At 45.9% G+C, this 25,325-nt stretch overlaps 1 protein-coding gene across 1 annotated transcript in view; it reads left to right on the top strand.

Annotated features, from left to right (window-relative positions):
• The window catches only part of OXCT1 (3-oxoacid CoA-transferase 1), a 79,257-nt gene that overhangs the window by 24,718 nt on the left and 29,214 nt on the right, over positions 1 to 25,325 (top strand). The window contains exons 6-8 of the mRNA XM_066613653.1: positions 1,097 to 1,203; positions 7,039 to 7,099; positions 16,393 to 16,500. Coding sequence (XP_066469750.1) covers positions 1,097 to 1,203; positions 7,039 to 7,099; positions 16,393 to 16,500 — 276 coding nt within the window. The remainder of the gene's footprint in view (positions 1 to 1,096; positions 1,204 to 7,038; positions 7,100 to 16,392; positions 16,501 to 25,325) is intronic.

The raw sequence follows: 25,325 nt of genomic DNA, 5'->3' as shown, positions 1-25,325 counted from the left end.
TCTTACAGGGGACATATGGTGTGGAGGACGTGCACACAGTACTTGTTTCTTCAGTGCTGATGGCTTAGAAAAGGAAATAACATTCAAATAATAGCTTTAATTATAAATAGGTGGTTTGTGGCATTTGGCTTTAAATGTCACGTTTAGTGAGTTCATTAAATCTAAAAAACTTAGAATGTGATCTCAAGAATGATTAGGTTGTGGGCATATCTCAAAGATAGCTGGTTTTTATGAAACAGCCTTGTAGTTCAGTTGTTATGGATATTAATTTCTTCTACATTTGAATCTTGATCTTCCTTCAAAGAGTTTGGTGCAGTAATCTCATTTTTTTTCTTAAGCCTTTATTATAAATGTACAAGGACAGAAATGCAGCTATAACTGCACTTTTATCCTCTCTACAATCTGTTGATAGAGGGTGACTGGCTTGTCCTTACAGCCCAATCCTAACCAATTTTTCAGTGCCAATGCAGCACTGAAATAAGGGAATACATGTTCCTTTTACTTTGATAAGACCTCAATGACTGTTCCCCCACTACAGGCTGCATCATGGACCCTCTTGGCACAGCTGCATCAGCTCTAGGAAGTTATCTTCAGCTCTAGGAGTTGAGATCAGCTCTAAGATCAGGATGCTAGTAGCCGAGTGAGAATATGAACCCAGGCTTTTCCAGTCCAAGTATAATGTTCTGTCTGTTATACTCCATTAGACTGGCAGTGACTATTGCAGACAAAAAAATTGCCCAGGAATGAGAGTTGGATTTATTGATTGCTTTCACTAGTTTCACTAAGTTAGTTTAGCAATCTTTGTTATTTGTCAAGCTGAATTGGGGTTCTTGCTATTTTAGTCTTTGTAATGCACACTGAACCATGAAATCTGGTTTGCAACTGCTGCTGTTTCCTTATCACTGGGGTCAATTGAAAGTCTGCATTCAATTAAATTCTGTGATTGCTGTCCAGATAATTGTAGGAGGATTTTGCCTTCCCCTTCTAATTAGTGTCGTCTTAGTCTCTTGAATGGCCTTACTGGAGGAAGATTGTGTTGGAGAAATCATTTTTACATGTACTTTTTCTTTCTCCTGTTTTTTTTTCCTCTCTGTAGGTGAGGGAATTTAATGGCCATCACTATATTATGGAAAAAGCAATCACAGGAGATTTTGCACTAGTAAAGGCATGGAAATCTGATCGTGCTGGAAATATTATCTTCAGGTATGGTTTCGCAACAAACATCCTTCTTCTAAGAAGTGCTTTCAAGCTGCATTCTGGAAACTTTGAAGAGTTTCTGATCTGAATTCAGAAATGGTGGGCAAAGAGCCTGCCAACTTACTACAGGTGATGCCTTGTTATCCACAAGGTTTCCATTACCGGAACCCCTGTGGTTACTGAAAATATTGGGTTATGAAACCTATGGTTTAAGGCACCTTTAACCCTGTGGAGAAAAGGGGAACTGTGCTCTTTGCCTCCAGAGGGTGTTCTGGTCAGCCCTCCGGGAGACCAAGCACAGTTCCCCTTTCCTCCAGAGGGTTAAAGGTGCCTTAAATTGCACTCAGAATATCCTTCAGAGTCCAGGGGACCTGCACTGAACTAGATCCACTGACGAAAAATCTGCAGATAAACAAGCTCAACCTGTATTGCTATTTTGCTGTAGTGCCCACCTGGATAGGGCTTTCTGGCTTTGTTTTAGGAAGCAACTTCAGTTTGTATGGGGTGATAAGTGAGACACAACTGGTCTGCTGAACATTTATATACTGAGAACATGTCCCAGAATCCTTTGCAACAACATAGGAATGCCTGTGCCAACGACTCCTTGGCAAATGAGTCACTGAGCAAAGAATTCCACAGCATCTGTCTTGTGTGTCAGCATCGTGTGTCAGAAAGGGAAAGTGGGCTCCCCTTTCCAGCCCACTTCTCTGGTTGAGTTTCTACAGTTATTGGACCTGGGGTGCTTGGGTTTAGTAGAGAAGGCCCTGCCCTGTTTCCATCAAGCAAGAGTGGAAGTTTGCATGCCTAATATTTATGCTGGGCCTTAGCAATTCAGAGCTTCTTGTTGCCCCTCAATTGTAGATGCTTATTGTCGTACACTTGGTCTCACACTCCCAGGGTTTTGGGGTGCTCAGAGTTGTTGGTTCTGAACCCTAGAGCCCTCAAAGATCCCTGTTCGGTAGTACTGCCACCACCCTGTAAGAGCCAGTGCCTCAGTCCAGGGAAACCGAGACCCTCTAGGCTTAACTACGAGGATTTTTGGTAGCTTGCTGAACGGTTAGGCAGGATTCTGAACCTTTGTTCCCAACAGACAATGAACCAACATGGTAAAAAGATTTTCTACTTTATTAAATACTTAGGGTTACAAAAAGTTACAAAAGGCAGCAAATGCTAGAGGCATAAAAACTTCTAGGAAACATATCAGCATAAAACAACAAAGCTAACTGGCTAACTCTATTAATCTCTAGCCCTCACCTGGGTCAGCTTCTTTTGTAGATCCTCAGGCCAGTTACCTATGGCCACATAGTCCTGGTGGGGCAGGATGTGCACCCACCACCTCTCTCACCCAGAGACAAAGACTAAAAAGACCAAAAAACTCTGTCCTCTGGAAGTGGACTGGAAGCTTGCCCTCTCAGCTCTTCCCTCCCCCCTGGAGATCTACAGCTGCATTCCATCCTTGATGGGCGTCTTTCTGGCTGCCTAGGTGCTACATTATCACCTTCCATTGAATTGTAAATCCTTGCAGCTAGGACTGCAAGCCCCTTCTGTGTTATTGGGTTACTGTGGTTCAGGCTTTGCAATGCTACTAGGCCTAAACTGTACATATTCATGACACTTATATTACATGCTTTATTCCCATTTGCTCATGAAAAGGTCCCAGGTCTACAAACACTGCCAAGTTAGCTAGGTTGCAGTCTTGGACCTTAAGGATCTTGGCTGAAGCTCTTCAATCTCTGAGTTTGGTACAGAAATATTTTCATTTATCTTCCGTGCATGGGGCTGTGTGAGCACCCACAGCAGGGGTGAGTGTCTGTGCTTGCACGTACACTAAACAGTGGGCTGCGTCTTTTAACTTGGGAGATGCACAAGGCGCGCTTTGCAGGGCAGAACAGGCTGCTCTTTTGAAAAGCAAGGAAGGCAAGCCATTGAAGCATTTCAGTCTTCTCATGATACGACATTTTGTATAACCTTTAATGTAATTGTCCTCACAGTGAGATTTTGTAGGCAGTCCTCGAATGGAGCATATTGTATGCCCTGACTATAGAGGAATTTTTAGAAAAATCAGACTACTGCCAAATGGAAAGAGAATCATTTGAGGATCCAATTCTGTTGGTACCCAGTGCCCACTGGCTTAAAAAAAATAGCCCTAAACTTCAGTCAGGTTCATGTTGGAAGTGCTGCATACCAAATGCAGACATCTTGCATATTTTGGGGTTGTAAGCATGCTAATTTTGGAATCGGTTTCTTAATAGTGGAGGTGTGACAGATGATGTCCTAACGGTTACTTTTAGGTTACTGCTTAATGTCAATTCAAGCTTTTTCTCTAGAACAGAACTTTCCAGACTCTGGTCTGCAGACCATATCCACACCCTGCATAACCCCTCCCCCCGCATGAATGCACTTACCATTCTGCGGGGGAGCCTAGTGGTTGTGGCACCTCTTTCCCGAAATTGCCGCGTCTGCCTTGAAATCTGGGCGCAATGGCTGCTGGAGCAACAGACCCCAGAAGCGGCAAACTGGGGCTCAGTTTTGGGGAGAGCAGTGTTGGGATCATGAGGCTCCCCTGTGGAAGGGTAAGCGCCTTCTTGCTGGGCAAGCCTTTCCTGGGGCAAAGAGGTATCCACTTTTGAGACTGCTTCTCTAGAATAATTGCAGGCATTTTAACAATAGCTAAAATTAACATTGCTAAGTAGAAATTGCCATAGATATAAATTGGGATGCACTGATACAAACTTCTAAGACCAATTATTATAAGGTTAACAAATGATAGAAAAGTCAAAGATTCACAATTTTTATTAGAAATTGTGTTTAACTGGCTTATATTGGAATGAGAAATGTCATGACAATGTAGAAACTTACATATTTTTACCTGTTTTGTATGTATTCTTATTGTTAATCCTTTTGCTATGTCGTAGCAAACATGGCACACTACTGCAGGGATTCTTAACTGTGGGTATCCATACCCCTTGGGGGTATGAGAACCAAATGATGGACTTATGGAACTTTAGCTCTGAAAAATAAAATAAAAAATTGTTGGTGATAGTTAATAGTTGGTGATAGTTAATGCAGTGGGTCTTAAATTGTGGGGCCTTGGCCCACCAGTGAGTCCGACCTAATTTTTGGTTGGTCTCGAAACTGACAAGACAGCTTAGGCTAAGTGCATCAAGGGATAAATAATACAGTACTTGTGGGGAGCACTGCTTCCCAATGTGCATTATAGCCACAGAGGCTTGAGCAGCTGGCAAAGTGAAACTTTTTTCAGGTGGGTTCCGATGCCAAAAAGTTTGAGAACCACTTTTTAATGTTATCAGTATGGACTGAGATATTCTATCCTTGCTATCCATATGCAAAGTAGAACCAAGCTATTGACACCTTTTGAAGTCATATTGGTGCCTAATAAGGCTAGCGGTGATGATGATGATTTTGACAGTCTGTCAAAGGGGGATATAGTGGGCAATCCATTGGGGGGGGGTCTCTAATTGTAAAAAGGTTAAGAAGCCCTGCTCTAAAAATCTCTTCTCGTGATACTGTGGAAGCTTAGTTCTATCTGGTAGCAATTTAAAAGGGAGTGGGTCATTACTGACAAATTATCGGAATTTGGAATATTAAATTGGATCACCTGTTTCTTGTCTGAACAAGCAAATCATTGAATATGCAGACCACATGGATTAGTTTAGTGTTTGGCAAAACAAATATAACCAGAAGGGGGCAGTGGAAGCCCAAAGTTTTTCTGCTTTGTTTGAGAAACTGAAAATAAGAAATATCCAGAAAATGGCATTCATTGATTCAATTAGTATTCAGCCTTCTCTGTTGGGACTTAACATTTTAAGTAATGTAGAGAGAAATCCACATCTCTGTGAATGCAACCCTTATGACTGATAAAAATTAATTATGACAATATTGCTTAGGTGACTGAACCAGAGCTTGCATATTAAAGAGCAGTGCAAACGTTCCTTTTATGAACAGTTTTTTCTCTAGTGGATGTTTCTGCACACAAGAGTTGTATAACTTGTTTTGCGACCCTGAAGGCTGGTTGGTGGGAGAGGAGAAGAGCAGAACCAATATACTGAGGGGGGAAAAGGGAGGTTTTTGTAGAATACTCAAAACGAAAATGTTCAGTTCTGATGCATTTTGAATGACCAGTTTTTCCTCAGTGGTAACTAGGAAATTCAATAAAAGAATCCATGCAACAACAAAGAATTCTTAAATTATAATTGTAAAATGTAGATATTTACAGACACAGTTGCTGGATCCTGAGGGTAAATAAGTTACTAACCTTGCTGAAAGTGACTGGTTGGTGCTGGGGTACCCCCATGTATACTGCCTCAAATTTCCATCATGTGAGAAAGGTCAGGTATAAATAAATGGAGGAACCTGCTAACAAAGATTGATTATTTTTCCTTTTAAGTCATAGCTAGGCTTATGATTTCCCTTGGCTAAAGTGAGCAGATTGTTGTATTTGTACATAAGCTTCCAAGATAATGGGTTGCAACTCAAGTCATTCAGTGAACAGAAGACGCTTCAATTCATACAAAAAGGAGATGGTTTCTGCTAGTCCCCGTCTTTCAGCCCCCCGTGTTCCCTGAAAATCTGTCCCTGGGTGTTGACATGTGTTCCTTTCTCACAGGGAACTGTAGAGGGAAGGGGGATATATGACAATCCCTCCTTTTTGTGTGCGATTGAAAGTGTCTTCTGTTTTTGGAAGAAGAAGCTGACACACAAGCTATTACCACAGTCCACAAATAACTTGTTCTGCTCATTTGAATGAGTAGAGGACAATGGAGTGGTTCTTCAATTTGTCTGTTCTACTCTTCTCCATCACTGGTTATAAAGGGTTTACTGATCATCTATAGCAGGGCTGCTTGAACCCCGCCTGGGGGCCAGATCTGGGGTTCAGATGGATCTGTTCGCCCGGTGAGCAGCCCTGTTCGTTCTGCCTTCGCACGGCTCCTCCACTGGATGGATCTGGCCTCCGGGACACTCTGGGCATTCATGTCTGCCTGGACATACTGTTGCACAGCCATCTGGGATGCCGAGCAACAGATGCAACTGCCCAGAGCTTCCCAGATGCCATATCTACCCAGTAGAGGAGCTGCACGGAGGTGGAACAAAAAGCTGTGGTCTGGATGGGGACTGCATTTTGATGGACAGTGATCGCACCACTGATCTATAGCCTGAAGCATCTCGGAATCTTGAAGTCTGGCCTGACTTCTGTAAAGTCATGGGTGCTCTGGAATATTTTTGTTCAAGTAATGCACTTCCCCTCGCTCTGTTCCACACAAGCAACACATGGGATGGCAATCCATTTTCTTAGCTGCAAAAAAAGCCACTGTTCCAGTGTGCATGATATTGATCACCTGACTAGCCCTATGTGATAAAAGACATCCACTGTTGCACATCAGGAACCCTCCCTGTGCATCCGGAGCAATTCAGGGCTTATTTTTGTTTTACTTGCATGGGATTTTGTTTGAACAGTATCTTTACACGGGCAGATAGTAGAGGAGAGGTTAGGATGAAGTGCCCCCACCCATGCAATTAAAGAACTATGCCCTGGGCTCACCCAGACAGGAGAGGAAACATCAGAACATGCACACTCTATGAACACATCTTTTATTACCTGGGTGGGGTCATATAGCTAAGTATAATCTGAACTGGCTCTTTGAAGATATATAGAAAAAATACCATACTGTTCTTTTTTTGTAGCTCAGTTTTAGACTCACACAATGCTTTTCCTGATATTATAGCAACATATTGCCGAAGCCTGAATGTGAACAGAATGTACCCTTATTTATTTATTTTGAGTCATCTTACCTTCTTCCCCCTTCTGTTTCCCCAAAATAGGAAAACAGCAAGAAATTTTAACCAGCCAATGTGTAAAGCTGCCAGAACAACTGTGGTCGAGGTAAGGTAAAATGAATCTTTTCCAGAACTGTTAATGTATTGGCCTCAAAATGTCAACCGATTAATCCTTCTTGCTGTGCAATGCATTTATACAACAAGGGATCCAACAAGAGAAATAGAGGACCTAGGGTTTATTAAGGGAGGTAAACCTGTTTCAGGCTATGCTACTTCAGTTTGCTAGTGGAAGCCCATGTGACTGTTATATGCAAGAATGGTGTGTTTCTTTATTTCTTTATCAAAGACATACAGGTAGGACTGATCTGAGTCAAACGGGTTCCAAGCTCTGCTTGTTTGGTGCATCACCCTGCCTGCAGCATCTTCTAAATTTGTCAGGTGGAGAGGATCTTTGAAGATCTGCTGCAAAGATCCTCCCTGTCTGGCCACTGAAGGTGCAGGGAGGAAGTGCAGATTCTCTTCCTGGTTACTTGGGAGCAAATGGGAACAGAATTGTGGTGGCAACCTCTCCTTCCTCTAACAGCTCCACCCCAAGGGAGGTGCCAGTGTCATTGCCAATTACAATTATCTCAGGAAGCAGAACTGGTGAAGGGCCATCCCAGGATCCTGAAGAGCTGGAGCCACTTGAAGTTGACGGTGTTAGACTAGATGGGCCGATTGTCTGAATAGGTGTGAGACAGCTTTGTGTGTTCAGTGGTTCTAGCATAATGCCATCTCAGATGCTTCAGTTCTACCTCTCTCCCCTCTCTTCATACTCTGTTATTTTTTCTCTTCCCTTCGCAGAGCACTTTATAAATGGAACATTTTCTTGTTGTAGAAGGAAGAAGCTGGGATAACAAAAATCTAGTTTTTCCTATCATGAAACAGGCAAGGGGCCTGGAAGGTGACTTCTGACTTAGCAAGAAAGAGGAACAAGTGTGGCTTGGTGGGGAGCTTAGAATTCTGCACAGAAATGCCCTTTTGCTCATAACTAATTAAGCAAACATAATTAAAAGACCTACACTATATCCCCGGTTGCTTAGTAACAACACTCCTGCGCCATTATCATTCCACGACCACGGGGACAATGACCCTCATTACATTGTGGGACAGAAATGAATTGGTTCTATTAGTCACCTAAAACTGGGGTATTGTTTTTATTGTGAACACCGAGGCACTGAGAAATGGCGGTGCTCAGAAATACACATTTATAACCAACAAAGTCTGATCTCTTATGTCCCAGCAACTCTTCTAAGCAAGAAACCTTGCAAGGTTGAATTCTCAGAAGTACTCTTGTCCCATTTTACTAAAGGGATTCAAGGACGACTTTTTCAAAAGCATAATTATACCTTAAGAGCTTCTTGGATGTTCCAGATGTGGTCTCAGAGTCTTTTTTCCCCTGCTTGCCAGACCGCCTTCCAGGCGACTGCAAATTAGAATGGGCTGAACGGTTTTTGGTGGAGTGTGTCATTTCCACAGGAGTACCCTTAAGTACTGGGCTCTAGTTGCAGTGATTTGGCTCTAAAGAATAGTGAACAGGAGGAATATATAACTTACTGTAGTGTTCATCTAAGATGTTTTGTTGAAGTGCAGAGCAGTAATGAATGTGGGGCTATTGAATTAATGGGTCCACAAGGTTAGCTTGGGATTACTTGTCAAGTGTTTATATGTAGTCATCATCACCCCATCTCCAAGCCAAAGTTTTGTCATGTGCTGCAAGTTTGAGGGAGAGGCAGATTGGCGCTGGGGTGTGGAGATGAGGATCAGCCAGAGGCACTTACTTTTCCCAAACTGCGGAGCAAACAAGGTGTCACAGGAAGTGATGATCAGAGGGTTAGGAAGGACAGCCCTTTATCCTTTATGGGAACTTTTTTAGGGGGGGTTAAGGGGCAGCTTGATTACATTTCTTTAGCTTGACTTTGCTATAAGAATGGGTTCTCTGAGTTAGTTCGGTGTCCTCTGCTTGCTGGAAAAGGAGTCTGTTCTGGAGGAAGGCAGGTCAGGATAAAATGTTTTAAGTGTGAGGTGGAATTTTTCCCTGTTAAAACTTACCGTATTTTAGCAAAACTTTTTGGTTGCATGAGCTTTGGCTAAGTGACAGTGGTGATGGATATTATTTGGGGAATTAAATATTTTAGATAAGAATGAAGAAGGATGGATAAATTAAAGAGGATGCTGAGAAAACAGAAATATGTATGCTTTGATTTTAACATCAGGAAACTGTACCATCTTGACATGACTATGTTATATCCTTGCCTGTATATTTGTAACAGTTTTATGGCTAGGCACAGTTCTGGTCTCCGTGAAGTGTAAATACTAGAGATGGGTTAAATTTTATTATGTTTTCAGCCGTGGGGACACCGTTTTCCTGGGAGTGCCACTGCCTTGGCAGGAAGTGGTACTGCTCCTGATGTACTAACTTTTTCTTTCAAGTAAGTATCTTTTATCCCAGGTGGGTTGTCCGTACTTACTGGCTGTGTGTGGGAAGTTTGCTCACAGGACCCAGTTGGTTGGAAGGAACATTGGTGGAACTGCCAAGTGCTCACGGTTGTGAGTGGACACGGGTATCCCCTTTGGGGCAAGAGGAGCCAGGTGGGATGGTTCCTTTTGTCCCAGATTGGACCCTATCTAACTTCCATCACAGGCTATTTAATGAACTTTGCCTTGTTCATAAAACCTTTTGGTCTAGTCTTTGAGTTGGGAAGAGTGCTTGGGAGATACCTGGGTTGCTGGTTTCTTAGTTGGTCTGTTGGTTAATTTTACTGTGACCAGTGGGATGTGTATTTGGGCCCAGTCTCTTTCACAGAAGGGCCCAAGAAGGGAATCAGAATGCTTCTGAGTATTCATCTTGCCAGAGGCATCTGCTCTTGAAAAACTTGCGAGTGAATGAATGGGTGCCTGGTTGCATTATGGTATGAGAAATGATGAATAAGGAGGAGAGGCTGTAGCGTATAAACTTTCATGGGCCATAGAAAGGGTTCTGAAAATAGTGTGTGCAAATGGAGGAACATCTTTGCATTTGGTTCATTTTTCTCACAAAAAAGAGCTGGAAAGAGTCCTTCCGTGAGCAGAAATGACTCTGTGCTGGTGGCAGGGCTCTCTTGGATCCAAGCCAATTCTCTGCATTTTGAGATGCGTTGCTTGAAATGCTCTTGCAAGCAGCCTTGAAAATAAGCCCAGAAAGCTGCTTGCCCACGCAAAGTGTGACCAGCCTTCCTTCCTGCACATAGATTGTGCATCGTGCAGAACTGAGTTTAGATTCGTTTCTGCTCTCAGATAACCAGTCACTGTCTGTCCTACTTGGCTCATTGGCTTTTGCTGTAAAACCCCAAATGCGCGAACCAGTTACAGCAACACAAAAGGAACCTGCCTCCCCCCAAATGTAAAATGACAGTAAATCCCGGTATACATCCTCAGCTTGATGATTGACCACTTGAACCTGCCTTAAAATACTCCTAAGTTTTCAGACCTCAACAGTGAACCCGGAAGATGGGTCACAGGAGTCGATGTTACTAAGAACTCTCCAAACAGTTTCTACTATGGTAGTGTGGTAGATAATGATGATCAACTTGGGCCAGTGCTGATAGTCCACATCAGCCATGTGAAGAAAAGGGCGTGTGTACATGTTTCCACATCCATCTGGCATGTCTTTCCAACCCTGTGGAGGTAGAACCTCTGAACTGTCCCCAGATGTATAATTATAAATATTTAAGTATCCAAGGATGGAATTGCATCGGGGCGGGGGGGGGGAGGAGGAATGGTGGGAGAAGATGTAAATGCAACGCTTTCTTCATACGGTGACCAGCATGCATTGTTGGCACCAGCTTCTCCACTTTTCACCATTCCATTTATCCACCTATCTTGTGGTCATCACAGTACCTTTCTGTGTGTCGGACTTAATTTGAAGCCTCGGGTCCGTGCACGTGTTATAGAAAAATGGCACCTCCCATTCTGTTTTAAAATTTGCAGCAAGTATGATTAATTTATGCATGCTCCGTGTCTTTGAAAGGAAGAAAAGTGATTTCATTTTTTTCTAGGTCAAGGCCATCAAATTACTTGCCTCTCTGACCATTTGGGGCTAGACTAGAACTTTGTTTCAGGTGCACTTTGAAATGGCCTCTGGACCGCTAAAGAAGAAGGTTGCTTAAAGGTGTTCCATGCTCATATAAGTTCTTTCTGGAAGAAAATATGTGAAGGATATACTATAAAAAAAGTCTACAGAAGCTACTAAATATAGGATGCATGTTTGGCAGAAAGCTTTACTTATTCATAATTAACTTTCACTCATTGTTGTTCACTGCAGCACATCAGGAACTTTATTCCATAGTGAGCATTATCATTGCAGTGCAGTGGAAAGGAATGAATAGAGCTAGGGGTTTGGAGGTGTTGCTGGAATCAAAGTTGGTGTTAAACAGCGAGTATTAGGCCATATTAACACTTTATATGATAAATGAGTTTGTGTATATAAGTGTTTTATTGCTGTAAATGCTTCAAAGAGTGATCTGTGTTTGTAAACAAGGCAGGACATGTGCCAGAAAGTCAGATCTCTTGTATATATGTGTCCACTGTATGTTTGCAAGTGCACATCTTGACTTCATACAGTGGTGAACTCGAAAATGCCATCAGTGCAGTTTATACCTTTGTCTCTGTCTCTGTTCAGTGGAGGCACACATACAGAAGGAACTACATATGGTTTGAATTTTCCCTTGCCCCAGGTTCACCAGTTACTAAACTGGCTAGTTAATAGTCTGATTAACATTATCTACCTTGGTAAAGTTGTGCTGATAAAGATGTAAGAATTGACCTCTTATGTATAGGAAATTCCTATAGAAATGTTCAGTGATTAAAGAAGGGACCTTTTGTTATTCTGCCTGAAACTGAGGTTTGAATCCAGGAGCTTCCAAACTGAACATGATGCAATTTTTTTACCAGGCTGTCATGTTGCTCTTTCAAATTCCAACTATGGGAATGCTTCTTGTGTTTCTAGAGTGCTAGTTTTATTCCATTATTTCTCCTCTTTAGAGTTTAAAGATGTTACAGAGTGTGGGGGAAGACTGATTACTTTTAAGGCTTAGGAAAGTGTTTCTCCAACTGGGAGTTGGGACCCACCTGTTTTTTGGTGGATTGTGAAGTTTTTGAAACATTAAAAAAAAATTTGCAAGCACTCTTGCTCAGTTTGCAGAAGAAAGTCGTTAACTACTGCAAACCTGTAGCATTCCAGATAATTACCTATAGAAGGTAATTGAAAATATTATAAATTGTCACATTTTTCTATTTTCTCTAGTATTTGGTGTGCTGTAGATCACATGCGAACCCAGTTTCAGCCTCTTGTCTAGCCTGGAAGTCCTTAACTGCTCATCTTGCTCTCCAGTTCAGCTTTCTAGGTACCCTAGAATGACTGTAAAGGTTTGGAGGGAACAGTCTAGGGCAGGGGTCGGCAACCTTAAACATTCAAAGAGCCATTTGGACCTGTTTTCCGGAGAAAAGCAAACCTCGGGAGCCACAAAACCCTTTTGACATCTAAAATGAAGATAACACTGCATATATAGTTGTTTTTTTTTTACCTTTATGCTCTTATAAGTCCCATTTTTATAATGTAGCCCCCTCTTGTAGGTCCCTTGTAGGTGCTGGGGCACCTTCCTTATGAGGAAAGGCCATGGCATTTGGGCCTCTTCAGCCTAGAAAAGAGGCGCCTGAGGGGGGACATGATTGAGACATACAAAATTATGCAGGGGATGGACAGAGTGGATAAACTAGAGATGCTCTTTACACTCTCATATAACACCAGAACCAGGGGACGTACACTGAAGTTGAGTGTTGGGAGAGTTAGGACAGACAAAAGAAAATATTTCTTTACTCAGCATGTGGTTGGTCTGTGGTACTCCTTGCCACAGGATGTAGTGATGGCATCTGGCCTGGACGCCTTTAAAAGGGGATTGGACAAGTTTCTGGAGGAAAAATCCATTACGGGATATAAGCCATGATGTGTATGTGCAACCTCCTGATTTTAGAAATGGGCTATGTCAGAATGCCAATGCAAGGGAGGGCATCAGGATGAGGTCTCTTGTTATCTGGTGTGCTCCCTGGGGCATTTGGTGGGCCGCTGTGAGATACAGGAAGCTGCACTAGATGGGCCTATGGCCTGATCCAGTGGGGCTGTTCTTATGTTCTTATGTCCTTTTATTATGCAGCACCAAGAAAATATTTTTTTTATTTACTATTTACTTACCTTTGCTCTGCTGTTGTCCCGGACCCTGGATCTTCTCTTCTCTGCTCCTTCTTGGCGCGCTCTGTCAACTGAATGACACTGGTGTGTGCCATGTCGTCAAGATGGCGTCACCAGCAAAGCCCTGCTGAGTGCCACCTTGTCAGGTTCAGTGAGGAAGAGAGGGCGTGCTCGGAGCGAAGGGAAGGTTATAGGCCAGGGTCTGGGCGACACCCCCACATAGGTCATCCAAAGGGGACAGGTAAAGTGTAGGCCAGGGTCACTGGGTTATGGCTTACTTAACCCTTTCAGGACAGTATCCTGCCACCTCTGGACAGCAGACGGAGTTGCACCAAACTCCAACAGGTGTGACCCTAAGGTACCAAGGGGGGAGGAGGAGGGGGAGAAAAGGGGCTTTGTGGGCACTGAGTAGTGAGCCCCACTGAAAAGGACAGGTCTCCCCTCACACTCAGGAAGACCCAAGACACCAGGCAGCCAGCGGGGACCATCCCTCGTGCTTCGCCTGAGGGAAGGAGCTCCCACCTGCCCCTCAAACGTGGGCTGCGATTCGCAGCGCCCTCCCTCAGTGGCCCGGGAGAGGACCGCCTACTGGAGCCCTTCCTTTGATGCCCTTCCCCGCTGAGCCCATGTGCGGCTGTGCCAGCGCTGCCAGCTCTCCCTGCCCGGCCAGGGGGGTCCCTGCAAGGCACCCCCCTGCGCCCGCCACCAGCGGCTCTGTCCCGAGGTTGAGCTTGTTGCAGGGCGAAGGAAAGAAGGGCGCAAGGAAGAGATGCCTGGCTGCCCTGTGTGGCAGGGTCTCCGCCCCCTTGCCCAGCAGGGTGCTTGCTCACAGTGGGGGGTGGAGAGCAGGTCCGGGAGAGCGCCTCCGCCCCTGCCTGCCAAGGAAGGAGCTGCTGTGCCCAGCCCCGCACTCACCAGCAGCCAGCACCCGCAGCACATCGCTGCAAGGCACCCCCCACCCCCCCACCAGCGGCTCTGTCCTGAGGTTGAGCTCGCTGCAGGGCGAAGGAAGGGCGCAGGGAAGAGATGCAAGGCACCCCCCGCGCCCACCACCAGCGGCTCTCCCAGACCTGCTCTCCACCACCCTCTTGCTTGCGCCCTTCCTTCGCCTAGAGTGTACTCTAAATATGAGGGGAGGAAGCATAGATGTTCGCTTCTGTCAAATAGGAAATTTGAGCTTTTCACTGTGGTCCTCAAACCCATTTTGAGTTTTTCTGTATGGAAACTGGCACACTCGCTGTTATGTTGCCAAATGCATTTATGAATTGTGGTGAGTTTCTCTGAGTCACATTTGAAGAGGAGATTCTGCTATAAATCCATGTGGACAACTACTTACTTTAAAGTTGTGTGTTGTGGTATTCTTTGTACAGATGTTAGTGTTATAGATCAACGTGTTAGAAGTGTGCTTGGGGAAGAAAAATAAAATCTTGTGACAAAAGATTGTTCCAATACTGTCATTTTTGCAGTACAATGGAAAGAATTGGACTCTTCCTGTAGAAAATAGTATAAATTGTTTTAAGTTCTTATAATTCAAGAGGTTTGACTTGGTTCCATTTTTTGCATCTTGTCTTTTTTTAAATGTTTGCACATTATTCTTGTCTCATTTGGGGTTGGGTATGACTCCACAAGTGTGGGAGAGTGGAAGGAAAGAAGCAAGGCAGATGTGTCAGGAATTTTTATGATCTGTTTTTAAGAGCAATCCAAAAGTGTCAATATTTGAAATGTGCATTTGGAAGGTTTTTTGTATTTGCATTCATTTCTTACTGACTTTCCACCTCCAATCCATTATGCCGCAAGCGTATGATTGTTTTTCTGTCCTTTGTGGAGAGATTCAATAATGTCTGAAATAACTAGAAAACCTGAGTGCCTTGATTTTTCAAGGGACTGCTATATTAATATATCAATCAGTGTGTCACACAAATTCCGTGAAATATTTGCATATAAACAATTAAGATATGTTTACTTCTGAACTCTTTTCTTGCTCTCTGTTGCATAGATAACAAAACAGGTGGTAGAGCTTTTGAATAATATTATGCTGTGTGTTCTCTAAAGCCCTGAAACAGTATCTTTATGCAGAATTCTGTGGATGTAGTTGGCTTGGGGACCAAGAAGGTAATTGGCAGATCTGCTGTAGGTCCTTTCCCTGTATAGGTCCTTTCCCTATATTTGGATTCTGAGGAAATTGCATGAGGGTTTTGATAGACAACCCTCCATAAATCAGCAAAGGGAGGGGGAACTGTATGCTCAATAGGAATACATTAAAAACCAAGAATAAGCAATATGTATGAATTAGATAGAGCAGGACTTCCTGAACTGTGGGTTGAAACCCACTGGTGGGTTGTGAGCCCATGTGCGGTGGGTCGTGACCTGGGCTCTCCCACCTGCCCTTGTTCCAGTTTGGCTCCAAATTAGAGCCATCCCAGAAGGTGAATTACCAAGAGGGTGGGAAGGCTCTCTTGGGTCTCACCAGGCTGCCAACCCACTCTGCTGGGCCTCGGAGTGGACCACAGAAGGTTGTGGAAAGCCACTTACAGTTTTCTTCCAAAAGTGGCTTTCTGAGGCTTCTGCTGGTCATTCTGAGGCCTGCAAAGGCCAGTAGAATGGGTTGCCAACCTGGCACAACCCAGAAGAGTCTCCTCACCCCCTGCCCCCAGCAATTCATTTCCATGTCACGACCCACCACAGAGGACAAGGTGGGTCAAAGGGCCGAGAAGACTGGGAACTGCTGTGGTAGAGTGTTTCAGACCATATGAAGCTGCTTGGTATGGTCAAACCATTGTTCAGTTTAATTCCCCAGCCCTAAGGCTCTTTTTCCCCCAGAAATAAGGCTTATTGATTTCGGTGTGATTTACTTTCAAGTAAGTTTAAAGATTGCAACTGAAGGTGGTAATAACCTTGATTTGGGCTTTGCGATGGGAATGGGTGGCTGAGGTTGGAGGGAATAGAGCTCAAGAGCCTTCAGCTGCTTTCATAAATTCTTGAGAAATACTAACCTTGGGGCTGTAGCAGCTCCTTGCCACTCCCAGGCTCTCGAAAGTGCATATCTCAAAAGCAGGTGAAGGTCCAGCGTGCATGTGTTAATTGTATTCATCCAGTAGGACATACTTTGATCCTCTTTTTCATATTTTCCCCAGGTAGAAGAAATTGTTGATGTAGGCTCATTTGCTGCAGAGGATATTCATGTTCCCAAGATCTATGTCCATCGCCTCATCAAAGGAGACAAGTATGAAAAAAGGATTGAGGTACGTTTTGATACTTTGGACTATGCTGTGAATTTGCCTGTACAGGTGGAGCCTATTTATCCGTGTTAGTTCCGTTCTGTGACTTGGCACAATTAACAAAAAATGCGTTGTGCTAAATTCTGTAGAGCAGTGGTTCTCAAACTCTCTGGGAGAGTTTGAGAGCCAGTAAGTCTTTGCGGGGGAGGGGGGGGGAAGGCAGCCGCAGGGACGGAGCGCGATCGCTCCGCATCCACTTTCCCTGCTATGGGGAGCCCTGCCAGAAGTTGCGCCGGTCTCCCCGCACCCCAGGGAGGCTGCAGGAGGCTTGGGTAAGTGCACTGGGGATCGCGCCGCTGCCTCCCCCCCCCCCCCGCTTCTAGGCTGCCTCTGCCCCTTAAGGAGGCAGAAACCAGGGCCCTCCGGCTGGGGCATCGCAATGCCCCAGTTTGAATAGCATTGCCTTAGAGTTAAGCAAATACGCTGCAGCCTGACACTTGGGGGTGGAAGGAAACTAAGGTAGCTGTTATCAATCCCCTACCCTCAGCTCCTTCGCCTCCCCCGCTCCGTCCTCAGCCCTCCCCGTTGCCAGCTGTCCCGCTTCTTTCACAGGTAGAGTGCTGAGCTTTTAAGAGTCCAGTCCTGTGCGTTTCTACTCAGAAGTAAGTCCCATTCCAGTCAATGGGGCTTACTCCCAGGAAAGTGTGGAGAGGATTGTAGCCTAAATCCAGTGGTTCTCAAACTCTCCCAGAGAGTTTGGGAGCCACTAAGTTCTTGTGTGGGTGGGAGGGGGGAGGCAGCAGGGGTGGGGAAAGGCAGCAGCGCGACCCCCAGGATCGCGCCGCTCAGGGGGCTGCAGGGGTTTGGGTACAAGTACCCAAGCCCTTACACCTTCCCGGGGGTGTGGGGAGCCCGGCACAACCTGCAGCAGGGCTCCCCGCAGCAGTGAAAGTAGATGCGGAGCGATCACGCTCTACTTCCACTTTAGCGGAGGCGCGATCGCTCTGCATCTACTTTCACTGCTGCGGGGATCCCTGCTGCAGGTTGTGCCGGGCTCCCCGCACCCCCTGGGAGGCTGCAGGGGCTTGGGTACATGTACCCAAGCCCCTGCAGCCCCCCTGAGCAGGGCTCCTCCTTGCCTCCAAGCTGCCTCCCTGCCTCCAAGTAGTCCCTGCCCCTTAAGAGGGCAGGGGCCAGGGCCTGCAGGCTGGGGCGTCGCTTCGTCCCAGTTTGAAAAGCCCTGCCTAAATCTCATGCTTTGCTTGCTGGGAAGGCTTGCTGGGCTGTTTTGTTTGTGGTGGCTGGAGCATGGAGAGCCTGCACCATTCTCTCCGTGGGGGGTGGGGTGGGAATTTGGCAAACACTCCCTGGGTTTTTTAAAGCAATCTCCTCTGTTGCTACCGCACCTGCCCCTGTGTGTGTGTGTGTGTGAGTGAGTGAGAGAGAGAGAGAGCTCCACCTTGCTGCACATACTCTGGCTTTAGAGGTTTTCTGCCCCCCTCTTCAGCCTCAAGAGGGCTCAGGGGCTCCAAGAGTGTTACTGTTCCTTCACAAGGGGAACCTCTTCCATGGCTCCAGGGCTGTTTCCCTGCCTCTGCCAGGAGGAGCCTTTTTGCAGTGTTTTGGGCTGCCTGGAAACTGAGTGAGAAGTCAGCACAGGGCAAAGGAGGCAAAGGTGTATGTGACTTTCAGTTCCTCCCACCCCATTCTCCTTGAGACAAATCCACAGATAAAAATGTGGATAAATAGGTTGCACCTGTATACTGTGGGCAGATTTCCATAATTTTGATCTAATTTTGCATAATTCACAACATAGGTCTGTAAATGCTTACTTAGAAGCAAGTTCCAGTGTCTTCAATGGAACTTGCTCTCAGGGCAGTACATACAGAAACACCTTCTAAAATGCTGGTTCCTTTAACATAGTTTTGTTACAGCGCTCTTTTGTTGTGGATATGATTGACAGCCACTACAACCGATGGGGGCAATGGATTCCTGTTAGCACAGACCAATCGGCCCCATCTTAGTGATGTCTCCTATAGTGCTGTTTCATATAGCACTCATTTGCATGAACGTGCAAGTGGTATTCTACCATTTTTACTGTGCTGTGTAATGTATTCTGGCTACCATGGAAAAGGACAAGGAATCGCATATGGCAGAAGTAGTGTAGAGTGAACCATTTAATTTGAGTTGGGGGACTATTTTTCTGTGCTCCCCTACACTAAAGGCTCTTTACAATATAAGCACAGGAAGCAAAGGACTGAGCTAAAATCTCTCTCAAATATGCTTTTTGAAGGCCATTTCTATATAGGGCAGCATATGCTTCCATTCTAATGCTCAAATTATGCAAGGGCAGTGGACCCTTAATGAATTTTCACAACTGGCAAAGCCGCCACCTCCTGACTCTTCCCGATTTTGTCATATTGTACCCTTTGTACTCTTCTAAAACTAGTAGTTAAGGGAGTCAGAACATAAGTTGTGGGTGGGTGTTGGGCCCACTGTAATTAGCCCTCATTATACCTACATTCCTTCACCATAGTATAAAGTGGTACAGTGCACTCTACTGAGTTGGTTTTTCCTTATTTCCACTTACTAGCATAGATAAGTGTTGGTGGATGGTGTACAGGTCTCAGGGTACCAACGTGGTACCTGGGGGTACCAACTCTGTACCCGGTTCCTGAGGGGATGTTTAGCTGAGAGCACCTTAAAAAGTCATCGTGCCTCCCCTTGGCCTCTGAGGACCTTCTGGAGGCCTTCGAAAGGCACTTCCAGTTTTCCGCAAAAACCAGAAAGTGCCTGTCTGAGTGCCCAGAGGGGGGTGCAACAATGTCATATTGGGATGTTGGAAAATTTTGGGGTCCCCTGGGTGTCAGCTACATCACGGTTCCCCTTCATTCTGCTGCATCTGTAAATTCAGCACCCTGTGTTGACTTCTAAGATTTCAGCAAAAAAGCATTGTTTGTCTACAGTGCCTTTAAATGTAAGGGGGAACATCGTGATTAGTGTTCTTTTAAATAAGCACTTTCCAATTGCTGGAAGGTCTTTTCAGATCTTTTTCAAAGTGTCATGGTTCTGTAACCAGTATGCCAGCATTCCTTGGCAGACAATGGGGGAAGATTTTTGCCCTTGGGGAAATACAGAAATGCATTGCCACTGTAATAAAAACCAGGCCTTCCATTCTGCTTATGGATCTTACTTTGGTGTGTTTATGGTCAGTACTGTTGCCTTCTTCAATTCTGCTTGGAGCTTCTCATTCTTCTTTTGAGTCAGCTACTCAAATAGGGCTTCTCTTTCTTCTGATTTGATAGCTGTAATAAGGAGTCTCTCTTTTTGGATCAGAAGGTTAATGCAGATTTTCCTTGTATAGGCGCGCCTTTGATTGCAGTGCTTTTCTTCTTTCTTTCACTTCTGTGTCTTTTTTTAAGCTTTTGCAGTTTCGTTTTTAAGTATTTTATGTAAACGCTCTCTGCAAGTACCTGGAGCCTCTTTAGTGCCACTCGGGCAAACAACTTTCCTACAACGCTAAGGAGAGAGATGCCACGGTAGTTGTTGCAGTCACCCCTGTCCCCTTTGTTCTTGTACAGCGTGATGATGTTTGCATTCCTCATGTCTTGAGGTACTCCACCTTCTCTCCAGCAGAGACAAAGGATTTCATGCAGCTCAGTGATGATGATCTCTTTGCAGCACTTTAGGACTTCAGCAGGGATGCTGTCTTTTCCAGGTGCCTTGCCTGGTCCACCACTGATATGGTATTCTCCCTTAGACAACTGCAGGAGAAATGCAGGGAACAACGACAGCCACTCTTTATAGCCTTCATAGATCTCACAAAGGCTTTCGACCTGGTCAGCAGGGATGGCCTCTTCAAGATTCTCCCCAAGATTGGATGTCCACCCAGGCTCCTCAGCATCATCAGATCCTTCCACAAGGACATGAAGGGCACTGTTGTCTTTGATGGCTCCACATCAGACCCCTTTGACATCCGAAGCGGCGTGAAGCAGGGCTGTGTTCTTGCACCAACCTTGTTTGGGATCTTCTTCGCTGTCGTGATGAAGCAGGCCTTTGGAACTACAACAGAAGGCATCTATCTCCGGACCAGATCAGACGGAAAGCTCTTCAACCTCTCCAGACTGAGAGCAAAGTCCAAAGTCCAGCTGAAATGTCTGCGTGACTTCCTCTTTGCCGACGATGCAGCTATCACTACCCACTCTGCCAAAGATCTCCAGTAGCTCATGGATCATTTTAGCAAGGCCTGCCAAGATTTTGGACTGACAATCAGCCTGAAGAAAACACAGGTCATGGTTCAGGATGTGGACTCACCTCCCTGCATTACAATCTCTGCGCATGAACTGGAGGTTGTCCATGACTTTGTGTACCTTGGCTCAACGATCTCCAACACTCTTTCTCTCGATACCGAGCTAAACAAGCGCATCGGTAAAGCAGCTACCATGTTTTCCAGACTCACAAAGAGAGTCTGGTCCAACAAGAAGCTGACAGAACATACCAAGATCCAGGTCTACAGAGCTTGCGTCCTGAGTACACTTCTGTACTGCAGCAAGTCATGGACTCTTCACTCACAACAGGAGAGGAAACTGAATGCTTTCCACATGCGCTGCCTCCGACGTATTCTCGGCATCACCTGGCAGGACAAAGTTCCAAACAACACAGTCCTGGAACGTGCTGGAATCCCTAGCATGTATGCACTACTGAAACAGAGATGCCTGCGTTGGCTCGGTCATGTTGTGAGAATGGATGATGGCCGGATCCCAAAGGATCTCCTCTATGGAGAACTCGTGCAAGGAAAGCGCCCTACAGGTAGACCACAGCTGCGATACAAGGACATCTGCAAGAGGGATCTGAAGGCCTTAGGAGTGGATCTCAACAAGTGGGAAACTCTGGCCTCTGAGCGGCCCGCTTGGAGGCAGGCTGTGCAACATGGCCTTTCCCAGTTTGAAGAGACACTTGGCCAACAGTCTGAGGCTAAGAGGCAAAGAAGGAAGGCCCATAGCCAGGGAGACAGGCCAGGGACAGACTGCACTTGCTCCCAGTGTGGAAGGGATTGTCACTCCCGAATCGGCCTTTTCAGCCACACTAGACGCTGTTCCAGAACCACCTTTCAGAGCGCGATACCATAGTCTTTCGAGACTGAAGGTTGCCAACTAATTTTATATAGTCTAGACCAGGGGTCGGCAACCTTTAACACTCAAAGAGCCATTTGGACCCATTTTCCGGAGGAAAAAAAACCTCAGGAGCCACAAAACCCTTTTGACATTTAAAATGAAGATAATACTGCATATATAGTTTTTTTTTTTTACCTTTATGCTCTTATAGGTCCCATTTTTATAATGCAGCCCCCTCTTGTAGCTTTTAGTTAGTTTTATCATACATTCTTGTCCTGTGTTTTCAGACGCCTGGTCTTCTATGGTGTTTTGCCTGATTCCAAGGCCATTCTCTGCCTGGAGAATTATGCCCACTTTAAGCAAATTAGCTCCCCTTCTTTCCCCCAACAAATGAGCCTGGTTCTGCCCTGTTGTCCTGCTGGACCCCACCTCCAGGGTAGCTCGCCTGTTCAACCTGCAGAGGTCCTTTCTCCTGCCAGCAGCCTCCCACCACTACAGCAGACCCTTGGTCCTCAGCAGGTCTTGGGCACAGCAGCCACACTTCAAACTCCAGTGTCTCCAGCAGTCCCTTAGTCACAAAGTCAGTCAGAGTATCCAGGGCAGAGTCCAAAGTCAATAAGCCAAGTCACAGTCCAAGATCAGATTCCAAAGTAAGTTAGTCAAATCAGTCAGAGTATCCAAGTCAAAGTCAATAAGCCCAGTCAATAAGCCCAGTCAGTCTCCTCTCCTCTCCTCTCCTCTCCTCTCCTACCTCCAACCTGCACTCCTTCTACAACCCACACCCCTCTTCCTGCCTCAGGTGCTCCTTATATCCCTGAGGGCCCTATTGCCTTCAAGTGGCTGCAGCTGTACAGCACACTCTGCTGGATGCCCAGGCCTTACCCTTAAAGGGGCCACTGCTGACACCACATCTACCTCCTCACCAGATCTTCCAGGATTCCAATACATATGGCGGTTATGACATCTGCTTATCTTACATGGATACTAAAGAACTCCCCCCACCTTCCAGAGGCACCCTGCTGGAAGGAAAAAAGGACACAGACTCCAGAGGTGGGGAAGAGAAGAATCGAGAGAGGGGGCAGCCACAAGCCAGCTTCTGCCCTGCCTGCCTGCCCTCCCTCACTCAGGCTGCAACCCTCTCCACACTATCCTGGGAGTAAGCCCCATTGACTACAATGGGACTTCTGAGCAGACAAGTTGGTTGGAGCTCTCAGGTTACAGTTCTCTCCACACTTTCCTGGGAGGAAGCCTCACTGACTACTTATGAGTAGACCTGCATAGGAGGGGGCTGAGGCTGCAGCCCTCCACACCTTCCTGGGAGGAAGCCTCACTGACTACAGTGGGGCTTACTTGTGAGTAGACCTGCACAGGAGGAGGCTGAGGCTACAGCCCTCCACACCTTCCTGGGAGTAGCCCAGGGACTACATCGGGGCTTACTCTTGAACAGACCTGTGCGGGCTCTTACTCACTCACCCGTCCTTGAGCTTGGCCTTGAGCAGGCTCCAAGGCTGCCATCCCAGGCACCCTTTCCTGGGAGTAAGCTTCATCCTCTGTAATGGGGCTTACTAGTGAGTACACACAGGATGTCTCCTCTGCTGTGGAGGAAAAGCCTCTCCTTGCACTGAGTAGGGACCAGCTCAAGGAAAGGCGGGCTGCAAGGGCTTGCAATGGCTGAGGAGGAGGGCAGCTCAGGATTGGCTGGTGGTCAGCCAGTGAAGGGCCCTGAGCCATTCCAACAGAAAAAGCCAGGAGTCTGCTGGATGCTGATTGGCTGAGCCTGCTGGAGAGTTGGGGAAGGGAAAAACAGAGAGCTTAAGCCTGCAGAGGGGGCAAAATTGAAAAGGGAAACCAATGCAGGGCAGGTGGGGGTGAAGGGAGAGGAGGGCAGTGAGCTCAGGGGGCGGAGGGAAGCAGCCTGCCCTCCTAACACAGGTGCCTCCTGTCACCCCCTTTGCCACTTTCACAGGGAGGAGCCGCAGCAGACAGCTGAAAGAGCCACATGCGGCTGTAGAGCCACAGGTTGCCGACCCCTGGTCTAGACCAGGGGTCTCCAAACTTTTTGGCCAGAGGGCCACATGAAATATCTGGTGCAGTGCTGAGGGCTGGAAAAAATTTAAATATAAAATTTAAATAAATAAATTAGAGAAGGAACTTAGATGAATGAATAAGTGAATGAGTGGGCTCATTCACTCAGCCTTTCCGGCCCTCAGAACACCCTCCAGATGCAATCAGAGCACAGCTCTGGTCATGTTCAATCGAGTGGGCCAGAGGCTTTCAGGGTTCAAGAGCCTGGCCGCGGGCCAGATAGAGGCTTGCTGTGGGTGGCATCTGGCCCCTGGGCTGGGGTTTGGAGACCCCTGGTTTAGACAAAAGTTACAAGTAGGGATTAATTTTGGTCTACTTAGCTTTGTAATCCTGCTGGGGATCTGTGTTGACAAATGGGTGAACAGGCATGAAACAGCAAACTTCCTTATTTATGGTTTTGGTGGGACAGCCTATGAAAACAGCATCTTACCTAGTAAGCTCGAATGGCATTTTCAAGCATAAATTGTATTCAGTACAATGCCGGTTCCACCAGAGTGCTGGGCAAGGCTTCCAGCTGTAAAGCAGATTGAGTGAGAGAATTTAGAAAAGGGAAAAATGTTCTTATTGTATTAGAAGACCACAGTGATTTCCTTTCTATTCACAGCTGAGAGAGCAAAATAACCAAAGAGAAAACTAGCTTCTATCTTAGTTTATGTCTCTGTTGGCTGTCTGTTTCTTGATGCTTAATTTCTAAACTGAGAAGACGCAGGAGCCTAGAAGAACTAGGATCCACTTCTGGCCTGAGACAGAGAGCCAATTCAGAAGATACTTTCTTGCCTGGACTGGCCCCATGTAATAAACCATGTATGTGCTGCTTCCTGGTACCTCTCATCTAGGGGAATTCAGGCCAGTTGGCTTAATATAGTGTGGAGTTAATGGAACTGGTCCGACATTTCCTGGGACAAGAGGTGGGGCCAGGATGTGAGACATTTTTATTGCATGGGACCAATCTGGACAAGAGAGTATCACCTGAACTGGGCCCAAGAAGCTTGGTCTGTGGATCTTAATGTGTTGTGATGGTTCATGTGCAAAGTTTATTTATTTATTACAGATGCAGGTAAGGAAAATGGGTTAAACTACAGAGGTTTCATGTTTTATCTAGGCCATGGGTGGGTGGGAGTCCTCAGCTGTCCGATTCGTCTCCGAAGATGGCATCCAGGATACAATGTGATTCAGCACAGAGCAATCGGGGAAAATACCTCTGAAACTGCCGTCTCAAGAGACTGCCCCATTCAAGCTCTCAGCCTTCATTCCTTCTTGGCAACGAAGAGTACTTCATTGTTGAGGTCCTTGGAAAACACATCTATTTAGCAGTTCCCCCCCCCCCCGAGCCCTCCAAGGTTCCCTGCTACTTCACTGAGTGTTAACTCCACCCCTGTGATGGTTCAAATGTTAATAGTAGTGAACCTGCAGGAGCACACTTAATTTTTGTGCACAGGGCCAGGAAGAGAGGTGGAAAAGCTTGACTTCCCCTCTCCAAGCCTTACTGAAAATTGGTTTCGCCAAATAAGGTCATTTTGTCTGGGAGTAGCTCTGTATTCAGGCAATATTGAGCAACATTTCAAAGGATTTTCAAAACCCTTTGTCCTCGGTGGATGCTTTTTGATTGAAGCAGGTACCCCATGGTCTGGCTGTAATTCAAGTCTTTAG

Source organism: Tiliqua scincoides, chromosome 2 (genome assembly GCF_035046505.1).
Source record: "Tiliqua scincoides isolate rTilSci1 chromosome 2, rTilSci1.hap2, whole genome shotgun sequence".
NCBI classification, from domain to species: Eukaryota; Metazoa; Chordata; class Lepidosauria; order Squamata; family Scincidae; genus Tiliqua; species Tiliqua scincoides.
This window is presented reverse-complemented; position numbering and strand designations above follow the sequence as displayed.